Source organism: Dama dama, chromosome 30 (assembly GCF_033118175.1).
Source record: "Dama dama isolate Ldn47 chromosome 30, ASM3311817v1, whole genome shotgun sequence".
NCBI classification, from domain to species: domain Eukaryota; kingdom Metazoa; phylum Chordata; class Mammalia; order Artiodactyla; family Cervidae; genus Dama; species Dama dama.
In genome coordinates, this window is record NC_083710.1 from 19,293,151 (window position 1) to 19,308,663 (window position 15,513).

At 40.8% G+C, this 15,513-nt stretch overlaps 2 protein-coding genes across 2 annotated transcripts in view; one reads left to right on the top strand and one right to left on the bottom strand.

The window, feature by feature from the left end:
* The window catches only part of GTF2F2 (general transcription factor IIF subunit 2), a 142,122-nt gene that overhangs the window by 53,943 nt on the left and 72,666 nt on the right, over window positions 1-15,513 (top strand). The window lies entirely within an intron of this gene.
* On the bottom strand, window positions 111-1,723 carry KCTD4 (potassium channel tetramerization domain containing 4). The gene has a single exon (XM_061133404.1). It carries the CDS (start codon window positions 888-890, stop codon window positions 111-113), a length of 780 nt encoding a protein of 259 aa, XP_060989387.1. The 5' UTR covers window positions 891-1,723.

A 15,513-nucleotide genomic window follows, 5' to 3' on the forward strand; every position in this document is an offset into this window, starting at 1 on the left:
GACTCTGAGTACAGAGCTGGTTGGGCACATTATTTGGGATGCCTTTGATGCCGAGGTTTTCCGAAGCTTGCTGGCTGCATGCTTGTTGCCTTTGTTCGTGGCACAGGTAATTACTTGATAAAATGAAGTGCATCGCTGTGAACAATTGACCCTTTGGAGCAGTCCAGGCTTGTCAGCAGTCTAAAACCACACTTTAAGGCCATCATTATGGCCTCAAACTTAAGAGTTTCCAAGGTGCAGACAAAGGTGTTGTCTTCCTTCAGTACAAGTCGAGTGCCATTTTCAGACTTTATGAAATATTTAAACTGAATGATATTTGACGATATCGAAAACTCCTCAGGAAAGCCATCCAGCCTGCTTTTGGACACCAGGACAATGCGAGATTTTATTTTTGATATGAAATCCGGAGCATTACAGAAGATTCTCAGTCCTTGTGAGCGATCATGGTTATCTGTTATTTCCAAGAAAGTGGTCTCCCTGGGTGTCAGCTGTTCTTTTTCCCACCTGGACTTCACTTCCTCCGCCAGTCCCTTGAGCTGAAAGAATTCTGCTTCTTGTGCAAGAAGTTGATTTTCTCGAAACCCTTCTGGCAGTAGAAGTTCTCCATTTCGTAGGAAGTTTAGAACATGCCTGAAGAGGAGCCCATCCCTGTCTATGAAATAATGACCATCAGCATCAAACGGGCAGAGAATTTTTCCGTTGACTATACCTTCAAGGAAAGTGTCTGGGTACTTGGTCAGTGTTTGTTTCTGAGTGATGTATAAGTATCCACCAACGTTGAGGGTCATCAGAGTGGATTTGCAGTTCTTTCCCTGGTCAGCATCTTCCAGGCTGTTGTGTTTCCCTTCATAGTCCTTTTCTTTTTCCCTTCTGTTTATTTTACGCTCCATTTTTGAACACGCTATTTCAGCTTCTTGTTCTTGGCGTTGAGATTTTTAAAAAAGAAACACTACCACACAAACACGCCTTTATTCAGCCCCAGCCTGGTGATGGAATGGAAACGCTGGCAGCATCGCCTGCGCTGTCAGCTCGGTTTTGCAGTAGGTGGCGTATCAGCTATGTATGCAGGAGCTTTCTGGAGTAAGAGGGAAAAGAGATAATTTGCATTTAACCGTATCAGGGAAGGAACCTGCTGTGAAAAGGTTTTCATAGATATTCTTAGACATAAATAAAAGTTACTCAGTGAATTGAATTTCCTGCGGGCAGTTAAGCAGTTATATATATTTAATTCTCCAGCTAAGTGTGAATTTTTATTCACTTCTCAGTGTCAAAATGAAGTTATTAATCAGGCAGGCTTAATACTCAACAATACCATCACCTTTCAGAGATATATATGTGTGGAATTGCTGTCATATTTTAAAGTAAATTATAAGTAGGAAAGCCAAAGAGAAAGGACCTAGGTGTATGGAATTTTCTCTCCTGTAAAAAGCCACACATTTCACAGTGGTGTTGTCATTTTAGAAACACAAATGAGAATACTTAAACCCATTATTTGTGACATTGTACTTAAGTTTAATTGGATTTGCTTGTGATTCTGATTTGGGGAATCAGAATCTGATTTGGGGAATCAGTAAGTGAGAAGAAATTTTCTTCATGTCTTTCAACAAAAGGTTCTGTTATGTTGGCTTTTTACCCTACAATTAAAAAAGTCAAAAATATACAGGCTTTACAGTATTTATTTTATTTTTTTTTTGGTTAAGATTTCCTATGGAAAATCCATAAGCTTGTTTCACCCTAAACATACTGAACAAAGACTTGGACTGCTGTGGAAGATACTGTAACCGTGTGCTTGTGTTTATGTGTTTGTGTGTGTGCACAGGAAAGAGTGCTCCCTCGAGAAGATAACATAGAGACAGATTCAGAATACCTGCTATAAAATAATGTCATGGGCCAGATTAGTTGGGTTTCTTTTGCTGCTGCTGTTTTTTTGCACCCCCCCCCACCCCCTCCCCCCCGCCAGTGTTCACAAAAAGGGAGAGAAAAGACCAAAGCCTGTTGCCTTTTTTTGGAGCTCTAGCAGTGTGAGTATGGTGTCCCCCCCACCCCTTTCTTTTTTTCCTTCTTCCCTTGTAAATTGCTTTCCAAAACAGTTTAGGGATCTGAGTTTTCATTTGTAGAGTTCAAAGACCCAGTGGTGAGAAATGTGAACATGGTCCCCAGTGCACTATTATTTGGCTGATCTACCTGCTAAATTATTCTGAGGAACTACAGAATTAGACTTTAGATTGTGTCAAATTGATTTACATTTTTATTACATTAAAGGTATTTAAAAATTTTCAACTTTGATAGAAGTGGGCTTCCCTTGTGGCTCAGCTGGTAAAGAATCTGCCTGAAATGTGGGAGACCTGGGTTTGATCCTGGATTGGGAAGATCCCCTGGAGAAGGGAAAGGCTACCCATTCCAGTATTCTGGCCTAGAGAATTCCATGGACTGTATAGTCCGTGGGGTTGCAAAGAGTTGGACACAACTGAGTGACTTTCACTTTCACTTGACAGAAGTATTATTGGTGGAGATTCTTCTAAAAATGTTTGCCTTGCGTTTTTTCGAAACAATGTTAGATCTTCAGATATTAAAAAAATTGATTTTTAATTATAGCAGTTTGAATTCAGTGTTTATGTATCATTGAGCTTATCAAAAGTTCATTGAAATTAAACTAGAAATCAAAGGCATAACATTTTTAGGGCTGAGTTTTTGCTGAGAGAGCTTCCTTGGTGGCTTAGAAGGTAAACAATCTGCCTGCATTGCAGGAAACCCGGGTTCAGTCCCTGGGTTGGGAAGATCCCCTGGAGAAAGCAATGGCTGCCCACTGCAGTATTCTTTCTGGAGAATTCCATGGAGAGAGGAGCCAGAGGGCTACAGTCCATGAGGTCACAAAGAGTCGGACCTGACTGAGCGACTTTCACTTTTGCTTAGAGACCATGAACCTGAGCCAGAGAAGACTGCATTCTGGAGAGTTTTTAGTGTTTTATGTAGAACTTTATAGTTTGTTGATAGTAAGCCAACACTTTAGACTAAAGCTTCCTCTCAGCACCGCATCATTTAAGAAAAGTTTACTGGTATATTCTAACAATTTCATGTGTGTTGGTTTTGTGGTTTGGGAATCAAGTCTTACCTATGGATATGACCTTTTCTGAAATATGGAATGGGTTTGGGGCGGGGGGCGGCGCAACTTTAAAAATGGAATTCTTTTCTTAGTAGTAAATGCATCTGAGTAGCCACCACATAATAGCACAACCAGGAAAGGCATGCCAGTTTCACTTACAGGCATAGTCCTCTTTTAATGAAGTTTAGGGTGGTTTAGTCACTAACTCGTGTCCAACTCTTGCGACCCCATGTGCTATCGCCTGCCAGGCTCCTCTGTCCATTGCCTGGATTCTCCAGGCGAGAATACAGGAGTGGGTTGCCATTTCCTTCTCTAGGGAATGTTGCTGACCCAGGATTCAAACGACAGGTCTCCTGCACTGCAGGCAGATTCTTCAACTGACTGAGTCATGAGGGAAGCCCACCCCAGGAAGTGTAGCAATCCTGTTTCAGTCACATAAATGTCTATGCTACCTATCCTGATCCAAAGAATCCTCGAAAATTCATTTGTGCTAACCCCTTTTTTTAAAAGAAAGAAAAAAACTTTGCCTCATTGAAGTAATGGTAGACCTTTTTTGTTTTTTTCCAAGTTTTTTGTGGATATTCTTAGTTGCTTTTTTTTTTTTTTTTAGCTCTGTAAGGCCCATTGAGAAGACGTCATTGAAGCTTCCTAAACCAGTTTTTCTCATTCAAAAAAGTTCTTAGGTTAATTTGACTTTTGTTCTATAGGTCCCAACCAAACAGTTGTTTACAGTGCACATGAGACACCAGAATCAATAGAACGTAGCTGTGGTATAGTGGTGGAGACTGTGCTCAGATTTTCTTTGTATGTTTAAATAAAGTGAGGTGGTTGAATTCTGTGTAAGCCTTGGTCTGCTGCATTTTATACTGTTTGGCCCGTTTACCGATGCCTTCCTGAGGGAGCCCTGGAGCTAGTGCTCTAGAGGCTGGGCACCTGAGGCAAGACACTGACCTCTTCAGCCATCGCCCCCCAGGCCCCCTTACACCTGCTGACTCGCTTCTGCTTTCTGATTTTTAAACCTACTGGTGTGTGTCTGTTTTCCTTCTGGCTTTCCGTGGCCGTGAACCACCCTATCGTGTGCCTCTAACCCTTGACTGCCCTTTCTCACTCTAGACTTCGCTCTGATGTTCTTGGCTTCTGCAAACCTGACCTGTAAGATGTGTTTGCCACCCACGGTGGGGCAACAGTGGTGTCACAGCAGGCTTGTCCTAGGGCCTCGCTGGAAGCTGAGAAGAATCTGTAGGACTTTTTTTTTTTTAATGTCCTGTAGCTCCCAACTTGCAGTCTTAAGAAAGAAAAATGGTACCCAGGAGACCCCACCTTCTCTGCGTTGCTCCACTCCATCCCCATCAAAGCAAGATGTTGCAGTTTACATTAATCACAGGCTCTTGTTGCTCATTGCCGCTGTTATGGTGCATGTGCTTCTGAGGAGAAAGCCAGGTTGTCTTCTTCTTAGCCTATTCTAAGCTTATATTTACTTGCTTTGGGGGCTGAGGGTGGGGAGAGTCATGTCAGTCAAGTCCACACAGCCCGAAAACTGTAAAAATGGTGCTTCGATAACTATTCCGAGGCGGACATCCATGGGTTTGTGTGACCACGTTTCTCTGCCTCACTGCAGATCCAGACTGAAGCAATCCGTGAATTGGTTAAGCAGAAGGGCTTAACCTACACAGCAAAGATGAGCTCGTTTGAATCCACTTGACCACTAGACTTGAAGATTTCATATGCTTTGCAGGCAGAAAGATATTTTTTTTTAAGTGTATATCATAGACATCTGTAATCACACATAAAAAAGAGCCCTCCAGTCAACTTTGAAGATGTATTTTCTCACATACATCTATGTATCTGTTTTTCCTTCATTCAGCTCTGTTTTTTGCATTAGTTCAGGCTGCTGTAGTATATACATATTTCACTACCTCTGCGTAACACACAGGATTTCACACCTAGACACTCAGTGAATGTTGTTTTTGATTCCTTGGTGATGGACCCCCAGGCTGCCTCAGTCCCTTGCTGTGGTGAGCAGTGTAAAGCATGTCCTCTGCTAGGTGTCTGTGGAAACTCTTGTGGCAGATCCCCAGGGGAGAGCTTGCTGAACACGTTCAGTTTCACTTAGCACTCCCAGATGACTCCCAGGATGCGCTCCACCACTGCACTCTCACACCAGCAGTGCCTGTGGGTTCCTGTTTGCCCACATTTTCTCCAGCACTTGGTGTTATCTGGCTTTTGTTTTGTTTTTTAGATTTCACATACAAGCAACACCATACAGCGTTTGTCTTTCTGCCTGACCTGTTTCACCTAGCATAAGTCCGTGCTAAGTTGTTGTGAGTCTGTCCACGTTGTTGCACATGGCAACATTTCACCCTTTTTCATGGCCAACTAGTACTCCATTGTGCGTGTGTGTGTGTGTGTGTGTGTGTGTGTGTGTGTGTGTGTGTGCGCGCGCGCGCGCGCGCACACACACACACACCACATCTTCTCTAGCCACTCACCTGGGGATGGACCCTTAGGTTGTTCCATACCTTCACAACTGTAAATAATGCTGCTGTGAATATTGGGGTCCTTGTATACATCTTTTCAGACTAGAATTTTCTCTGAGTATATACTCAGAAGTGGAATTGCTGATTCGTACAGTGGCTCCGTTTCTAGTTTTTGAGAAACCTCCATACTGTTTTCCACAGTGGCCGCACCAGTTTACCTACCCCCAACAGTGTATGAGGTTTCCCTTTCTCCATATCCTCACTCACCAACATTTCTAATTTGTGTTCCTGTTGGTGATAGCCGACTTTGAGAACTTAAACAGTGTCACTGACAGGTTCTTGTTCTGAGTATATTCACTGGTTAGGCCCAGTGCCTAACCAAATTTTAGCAAAATCTTTCTGCTGTATGGTGATGCTAATCTTCCACTGTCTGCATTAGGCAGAACTTATTCCAGGCCAATGGGAATTCTTACCTGCCAACTCTTGATGGGAAATGAGGTCATGGTCATCAGCGTGATTGACACAGAATATGCCAGAGATATTTTCCTGCCATAAGGAAGTAGAACCTTACCAAGAAGATCTCTCTCTTGGTTGGAAGATAAAAGATTTGGTAATTCCCTTAGGCTCAACAGATCACTCCTTTATGAAATTCAGACACTCCTTTTCAAGGAAAAGGGATGAAGCTGCCTTCATTAAAAACACGGGGTTTTTGGTTCTTCATTCTCTGCCTCTACCAAATCTTTTTGGTTATTTTCACCTGCATGCATTAATTCCTTTTTTTCTTAAAAAAAAAAAGAAAAAGATTTCTTGTTGCTGCACTAAGAAAGTGAAGCCAGCTACAGAAAAAGCAGCAGCTATTAATTTTTACTTAAACCTGTCACTGTGTCTCTGCTGTGAACTTCTCCGTATTTTTTGAAACTTATTAATCTGGGTCTCTCTTCTTCACTTGAATTTGATACCCATCTACTTGATCTGCAGTGATATCTTTATCTGTTCATTTTCCAAAATCTGGCTAACCTTTGGCCGTCTGACTTTCATGTCCTCTGATTCCTTTTTGGCTTGACCTTCCTATACCTTTCACAAACTGAGTTTGTTTTTTTTTTTTTTTTAATGTATGCGTTTCTTGTTTTTCATAGCCTCCTGTTAATAGCATTGAATGTGAGAAATACTCATTTTGATATTCAACTATAATTATGTTAGTTTCTTTTTGGTGTTGAAAAATAAAGGAGACAGTGCTATGTATTAACATAGTTTAAGAATCACAGATTTTTCTGTGCTAACCTAATTCTGTTCAAATGCCAAAACTTTTGTTTTGTTTTGAAGTATGAAAGTTTTCTGCATTAGATGTTGTCTGGTACTGGGCTCCATCTGCACAAGTACCGTCTCACCCAGCTTGTGAAGCTGACTGACCGACCGCAGTATCTCACCAACTGTGCGGTGTCGTGTCCTCCTGGGGTGCATTCACTGTAGCTTCTGGCAGAATGGTGATGTGGGTGTGTAATTCCAGTCAGAGGAATAAGCTTGTAAGTGTTTTACAGTGTTGAACTGAGTCTTCAATGAAGCCCAGGAAACTGCTACTTCAGCAAATTTTTAAACCCCACTTGAGAAGTGTAGAAAAGATTAAAGCGCTTTGTGTCAAAAGGAGCACAGATAAAAATGACAGACTAAAGGAGAAGTTCTCACAAAATTCCATTCCACTGTTTCTTTACTTTTCATTACAAAGGTAATCTTGAAAACACTTTACAAATCATGCTAATTCATATTTTAAATGTACTTTGGGAGATGAGTGGTGCAGGGAAACCTGTGTTTTATAATTCTGTAAGCAAAAGTCATTTGAGTTTTTAAAATGAGTGTGCTCTTTTTTTTTTTTTTTTTGAAGTGCAGACTATGCATTATTATTCACTGGAAAATTTTATTGTAACTAGATGAGCAAAGCATTTCTATGAGCCATCAAATGAACACTGAAATTATATTACTGTAGAGAACTCATTTTTATAGTGCAATTTGGCAAAACAGAATTTTGCCTTCTCTTTCAGAAGGAGATGTTTTAAGTTAATAATCATTGTCTACAATCTCAAAATGAGGGGTATGACTTTGAAAAATTGTAAAGTGAATATTGCTGTGAAATCAGGGACCAAAAGAGTCTCTGCCCCCAAATGCTATCCCTTAACCACTGTCCCTCGTGTTACCAGCTTCTCTTTAGATTCTCCTGTGTGATGAGATGGGGGCGGGGGGTGGGGGCCTGAACCAGCAGGACAGGATATGATGGTTCACAGGAGGACATGGAGTTTCTTATAGAGAATAGAGTGGTTGTAAATCAGGGATGGAGAACTCTTATCATATTCTTTACATCTAACATTTCTGTTATCAGAGTATGTCTTAAAATCATGGACTTGTAAAATTTTCATGGTAGTATTTTGTCTTCCTTGGTGGCACATAAGATAATGGTGAATATTACAATTGATGGCATCTTAGATTTGATGGCATATTTGAGCAGTTCTATAAGCTGTTATCCCCACACCACCAGGAAATTCAGTTAACAGAGAGACAGGGAAAGGTGGAGGTGTTGGGGGAGAGGAGGAGAGAAGTATCAGGGCAGCAGTTCTCAGCCTTGCCTGCTGCGTATTAGAGTTGTCTAGTGAGTGTGTAAAAACACCTCTTGCCCACACAAGGCAGTTAAGGTAGAATCTCTGAGAGTGGACCCAGTAGTTTTTAAAAAGCTCCCTAGGTGATTCTTAGGACCAAGCAGAATTGAAGAACTACTATATTCAGTAGTAAACTTACCTCAAAGGAGTTCTTAATGATGAGGGCATAATTTCTACTCTGTGGTTATGAGGATCACTTCTTATTAAAGCATCTTGGAATTTGTAAAGAACTAAACTAGTGTGTGGTATTAGTAGTTGCTAAACATGGTGAAGAGAACTGGGGTTATTGAGGATGAAGTTAATGAAACTTAAATCATATTCAGTGATGAAAAAATGTGTCATCAGATTGTCTCTTAAGTATTTTGTTAATGTTATCTCAACTATACTACAGGCTTTCTTAAGTACAGGGGTCTGTATTTTTCTTCTTTTGTACCTCTCACCACACCTTGCACCATGTTTGATACTATTTACCTGTAATGCAGCCCTGTGGTCAAAGCCTTCTCCTGGAGACTTAATCTTTCCTGGAAAGATTTGTTTTTCTATTCATATAATCATGGTTGCTGTTGTTCTTGAATTCTTTCTAATTTCTAGTGCAAGTGGATAGCACCTTTTGATGAAGGTTTTACTAAAACAGACTATTTCAGTACTATGATTTTCTTTTTCATTTATTATTATAAGACAGTATTGCTTCATTTTTTCAAATGACACTTTTATTTCTGGGTTTTATTCAACCTCTTATTCTTAAAAGCAGCTTTTAGGTTAGACGTCATGTCTGTTTATGTACATCATACCCATATCTGTATTTGAGAATTTATACTGATTAATTATATATATATAATTATACATATTGTGTATATTAATTATGTATAACAAGCAAAAAGGAGACTTAATATAAAGTGTAGGAGGAAAAATAACTTGTGAACTTGCTTCATAAACATTAAAACAGAAATGTTTATTTTTAAAATGTTGTTCACTAAGTTATTTCTTTGATCAAAAGTTTGTTATGGCTTCTGTAGACCCATAGAGCAATCCAGACTCCTTTGTACATTTAAATCATCGGTCTTTGATTTTGTACCTTAGGTCACACTTTTCTTTCTTCTCCTGGGCAGCCAGTCTTATCATTCACAGATACTCTTTGGTGAGCGTTACAACATCCCTTGTATAGGAATGTACAGAAACCTTCTTTCTCCCAGTCCACAGGGGAGAAGTTGAAGAGCAAGTACTATGAATGAGGAAACTGAGATGTTTTCTAATCCTAAGTCTAACCCTCAAAATTATGGTTTTAGTATTCGATTTAAAACTGGGAATTCCCAGCTATTCAGGCATGTTTGTAATTTGAATATCATTACAAGAAAACACTATATAACATAATTCAGCAGAATACTTAAATGGCTGCTCATTGTGTTGCTTTTGAAGTAATTAATAAAATACTGACTCTGTAGGCTTACTGAAATCTGAGTATGATCTTTTATTCCTAAAATTCCTGAATATTAAATAGACCAGAGCATCAATTCACAAATTTGAATACAATTAGAGACACCTTCTTAATAATACAGGGATCGAAACTTTGCCCAACTGGTTTGTTAAGATGCCAAGTAGCTTGTATTAATAGGCCTTACCCTAACCACAGGCAGAAACTGCTAGGAAAATATCTTAAATGAGAACAGTGGAGACTAGCAGGAATATGAAACAATGGTTTACCTTTTAAATGCTCTTGATCTCTTGAAATACTGTTTCTTTAGTCCTTTTCCAGAGAGGACAGACACAGGTGTGAGGTAAAGAAGAATCCAGGAAGTAGCTTCAAGACCTCAAGGATTAGCTCAGAACCTTGACTCTAGCCTTGTCTGTGTTTTAACTTGAGTTGGCAGTGCTCTTAAAGGCCTCCATGTTGAACTGGATCCAGAGTGGCCTCGTGGAAATGAATGCCTGTAACTTCCTGATGCCCAACGTCTTCTTAACACGCTGCCCTCATTACTTACGTGCCAGTGTTAATAGGCACCCTTCCTGCTTACCTGTCACTTTAACTTGTTTAGACTAGCCAGGCCCTTAACTCGTAAAAAGTGCCAGTCAGTCGTTTCTCTCGGGTTCTACGTCATACTGTGTGTGTGTGTGTTAGTCTCAGTCGTGTTCGACCCTCTGTGACCCCACGGACGATAGCCCACCGGGCTTCTCTGTCCGTGGGATTCTCCGGGCAGGAATACTGGAGCAGGTTGCCATGTCCTTCTCCATCATCATACAGTGAAGTGAAGTCACTAGTCGCGTCTGACTCTGTGCGATCCCATGGACCATAGCCCACCGGGCTCCTCCGTCTGTGGGATTTCCCAGGCAAGAGTACTGGAGTGGGTTGCCATTCCCTTCTCCAGAGGATCTTCCCACCCGGGGAGCCAGCCCGGGTCTCCCGCACTGCGGGCGGACGCTGTGCCGCCTGAGCCCCAGGGAAGCCCGTCATCATACAGTGGTGTATGTCAGGCTGGGATAAAGAATAGGAGGTCTAGCTTAGAAAAAGAAGTCTGTGTCTTCAAGTCCTGGACAGCTTCTCAACGTTTTCTCTTTGTCGTTCCCAGAAAGCGTTTTTCTCTAATTCCTACTCAAAGAAAATTTAATTATATCTAGGTCTTTTAGAAAGTATTAGGGAAAACAAAATAGATATTGATGAAACAATAAAATATCCCCAGTTGGAGGGAAGGGCCAGTTTTGTTTTGTTAATTTTAGTGAAAGAGAATTGGAAGAGATCCCAGTGACTTCCTTATGCATATGGATGTTGAGACCCAGAGATGTGAAGTAACTTCTCCAAAGTAACTCCGCTGTTTAGTGACAGATTTAGAACTGGGATGCTTCCATTCTTGTTATAAGAATGCACTTTGTGTAACTTTCAGTTTTTTTCTGAAACTAGGTGGCAGTATATAGATCAGTAAAATACCATCACAAAGGTGTGTGCTCATACTCATGAAGATTCTTTGGGCTCCAAAGAGCAGAAACCAGTAAGCAAACCAGTCTAGCTCAAGAAGCGGGGGAGGTGAGAAAATTTAGAAGAGGTCCTGGAATAGTTCCCAGAATCTAAAGAAAAGTCGAACAAATGGCCAGGCCTAAGGAAAGAGAACCCTCATAAATGATAATAAATTCTACTTAGTACAGTAGAATCCCACAGCCTCTATGGAAGGGCCAATAGTCCTTCCAGCAGTTAAATTAAAAGGTTGGGAATCATAAAATGATAACAGAATGTATTCCTACTGCCTTAAACACTTTAAGACCCACAAATGTACATTTGGTCACCAGTGTACATGTCAGACAAGGCCTTTGCTGTCAGTGTAGGAGGCTGATTATCTGATTTCTCTCTTGTGGAGAGTAAACCCATAATTTAGTTTAGATTTTTAATTCTGGTTTCTTGAAAAAGGAGCAAGACTTTAGACACAATGAGACAATACAAATGTAGAATCCTTCTAGACTTTTGTTTCTCTTCCAGTCTCTAGTCGTCACTCCAGTACCTAATCTGACAGGTTTTTAGCAACTTGTCTTTAGATCACATCTTGCTGTTCTTTAGCTGCTCAGTCGTGTCCGACTCTCTGTGACCCCATTGGCTACAGTCCAGCCAGGCTTCTCTGTCCATGGGTTTCTCCAGGCAAGAATACTGGAGTGGATTGCCATTTTCTTCTGCAGGAGATCTTCCCGACCCAGGATCAAATCTGCATCTCCTGCTTTGCTGGCAGATTATCACTGAGCCACCAGGGAAACCCATAGCACATCTTACAAAGCATTAAACTTAGTTTTCATAAAAAGTCTCCCTCCCCCATGCTCATAATTAATAGGATTATATAATATATAATTAAATTGCATAATTACTAACAGTAAAATTAGCATAAACAAGTTCTAGCATAGCTTGAGCAGAAGTGTGTGGGAGTAATAGAGATTAACCTACTACCCACTAGTATATAGCAAGCTCTGGGCATCTGTCACCATATTTAAGAGGGAAACTGAGAGCCTTGGTAATCTAGAAGTGGGTTAAGTGGAGGCCTAGCAGAAGTGCTCCTCGTGTGTTAGAGTAGTTTATATACCTGTCTCATACCAGCAAGCTCCCAGAAAGTAATCTGGAAGCCACTAGGTAGAGCATGGGTCCCTGAGACACTTTCCAGGGGCCTGGGAAATCACAACTATTTTCTTAATGATATCAAGCGTTTTTGCCTTTTTCACTCTGATTTTCTAAGCGTTTTTCAGTTTTCGTTTCTAGTATGGTCAATATCAGTAGATAAAATCCACATAAAAAGTTCTTTTGGATCCTCAAATTTGTGAATGGCTGCACTAGACTCTGCTCCTTGAGGGCAGGAGCCAACTTTCATATTTCTGTGTTATTCCTGATGTGTTGGCATTATTTTTTACATAAAAGGCACTCAGTAAATATTTTTAAAATATACGAAAACTCATTTTTCAAGTATTTATAGTCTTTCAAATTGAGCCAACAAAGTAGTTTTAAGTCAGGATTCCTGTATTAATTAATATGATATGTAATTAACAGCAGTGGTGTACAAGTGAGTGCTTTCAGCTGTCTTAAAATGTAATATATAACAGCTTTCCCCTGAAATCTTAAGCCGTGTTTTAGAGAAGCAGCACAGTTTAGTGGAAAAAAAAATGAAAGCATGTTCCTGTGAGGTTTTAAAAGTGTGTGACGGTTTTATATCTTGCTTAGGGGGCTGTGTTATAAGTAAATCGTTTTTTTTTTTTTAATTTTATTTTGGAAGAGAGGGGAAAGGGCAAAGAATGAACAGAGATGTGGCCTTATTTAAGAGCAGCCAGTTGATGGAAATTTTCATTGCTGCTGATGAAGACTTTTCCTTTCACTTGAGAAGCTATTTTAGATTTGAAAAGAGAATATGATGGACAGGAAATCATGGTTTGGGGAAGTGAATTTTCCTACTTTGACTTTTTTGGAGAAGAGTGATGATGAGTGGTGGCCAGGTTAAAGCAGGTAGGTGCTTTAGATGCCTGTTACTCTTTCAGGTGTCGTAAGTGTGAAACGTCTTCAGCAGAAGCTTTTAAATACAAATTAAATTCACCCTGTCCCCCCGAGAGTGCTGTGCTGTGCTGTGCTTAGTTGCTCAGTCCCTTCCGACTCTGCTGTCCCGTGGACCGTAGCGCGCCACGCCCCTCTGTCCACGGGGATTCTCCAGGCAAGAGTACTGGAGTGGGTAGCCTTTCCCTTTTCCAGGGGATCTTCCGAACCCAGGTCTCCCGCATTGCAGGCAGATTCTTTATCAGCTGAGCCACCAGGGAAGCCCAAGAATACTGGAGTGGGTAGTCTATCCCTTCTCCAGGGGATCTTCCCGACCCAGGAATCGAACCAGGGTCTCCTGCTTTGCAGGCGGATTCTTTACCCGCTGAGCTACCAGGAAAGCCCCCACCCAGGAGTAGGTACTGCTAAATAAGTAGGGAACAGTCACAGGTGGTATTGAAAGGTAGCTTTTTAGTATTCAATATTAGTAAACACATGGGTATGCAACTAAATTATCTTTGGAGACAGTATTCTAGATTTAAAAAAGGATTAATTTATGTTTCAGTAGTGAGCTTTTCTCATGCATTTAAGGCCCTGTAGATTGGAGTCATTCCCAAATCTTGTGATTGTTATGACAAGAATCATTCTAGCTTGAACTTTCAGCTTCAGTGGAGGGGCATGCTTGAATATAAGATTTGTTTTTGCTTTAAGAAAATTCAAATTTTAATCTTACGAAATTCATTAGTAAGGACATTACTTTTAGAATTTAAATTTAATATGAAATAATTTCAGCCTGCTTACTCTTTCCTTCCTGCCATATTTTGGTTTAAGGTAGACATGCTTCTCATCATCACTCTTTGCCATCGTCTGTCAGCCTGTACCTTGAGGTTTGTGCTTATGTTGCATCAAACTATTCCATTACTGTGTGTTTGCAGTTAGTACTTAGGGGCCGTAATAAGGAGTTACAGGATTTTGGAGACAAAAACCACAAAAGATCACCATAAAATTTTTGGCGTGTGGAAGACCTCATGTATGGATATGGATATGCTGGGCCTCTGTTACTGCGTGTGGGCTACTCTAGTTACAGTGCTCGGGCCCCTCACTTTGCGGCTTCTCTTGTTACGGAGCGCGGGCTTCCTTAGCTGCGGCTCTCAGACTCCGCAGTTGCAGCACTAGGGCTCTAGAGCACGTGGGCTCAGTAGCTGTGGCGCACGGACTTAGTTGCCTCGAGGCACGTGAAATCTTCCCAGACCAGTGATTGAACCGATGTCCCCTGCATTGGCAGGTGGATTCTGAACCACAGGACCACCAGGAAAGTCCGGGAAATTTTTCTCATATAAATCATGTGGGCGTGGTTGCATCTGCATTTTACGTTTTGGTCAGTTTATCTGTTTGCCCAGTGAACTGTGTGCTTCTTGAAGACAGTACTGCATCTCAGTCATCTTCGATTCTGCAGTGCCTAGATGGTTCCCTTTGCATGGTAGGCACTTGGTTAATGCTTGTGGAATGTATGAGGTCATTGGCCCTCCAAAGATGGATCATAAATGCATTGCTGAGGAGCCAAAGGAGTTCCTGAATCTCTCCTGGGTACTTGGGTGAATTCTCTTAGAAATATGATTGAACCGTAACTGTTCCTAACCATAGTCATCCATTTCCAGACTGCAGTAAAGCTGGTGCCACCGTGGGTCAGTCATATATGCATTATAAAATAAGATGAGATCTAAAGTGACTTGGTGCCTAGTAGGCGCACAGTAGTAGGTGCTAACTTTTGTTTCTCTTGAATATTGTATCAGTGTCACCGTAAGAATTCTTACTAACAGTGGGAAAATTTTTCCTTCTGTTTGGACAAATATTCATAGCATTTAAAAGCTCTAGTTTTGCCACACCCATATTAATCATTCTGCTAAAAATAAAAGAGCAACTGGCAGGTGGAACTGGTATTCTGTATAACCTAGGCAAGAACCTGACTAGTTTCACAGTATTTTTTAGGCTAGCTGTTCTAGTCACAGTGTATTCTAGAATTTTGTTTTTTGCACATATATGTGTGCGTACCCACGCATTCAAATAACGCGTTATGTATATACCTTTGATTTAGTGCTTTAGACTGTGTTTTCAGAAGTTACTTCTCTGTACACCCTTCAAAGATGATATAGCCTGTACACCCTTCAAATATTTATTTGATTTTGTGCCCTTTAAGCCACTCTCTTTAGAAAGAGCTAAGTGTATAAAAGCTGTTATTGGCAAGGGGCTGCAGCAGTCTGTAAATAAACCTGACAGGAGCCTAGTTTTTTTACTAGCTACGAA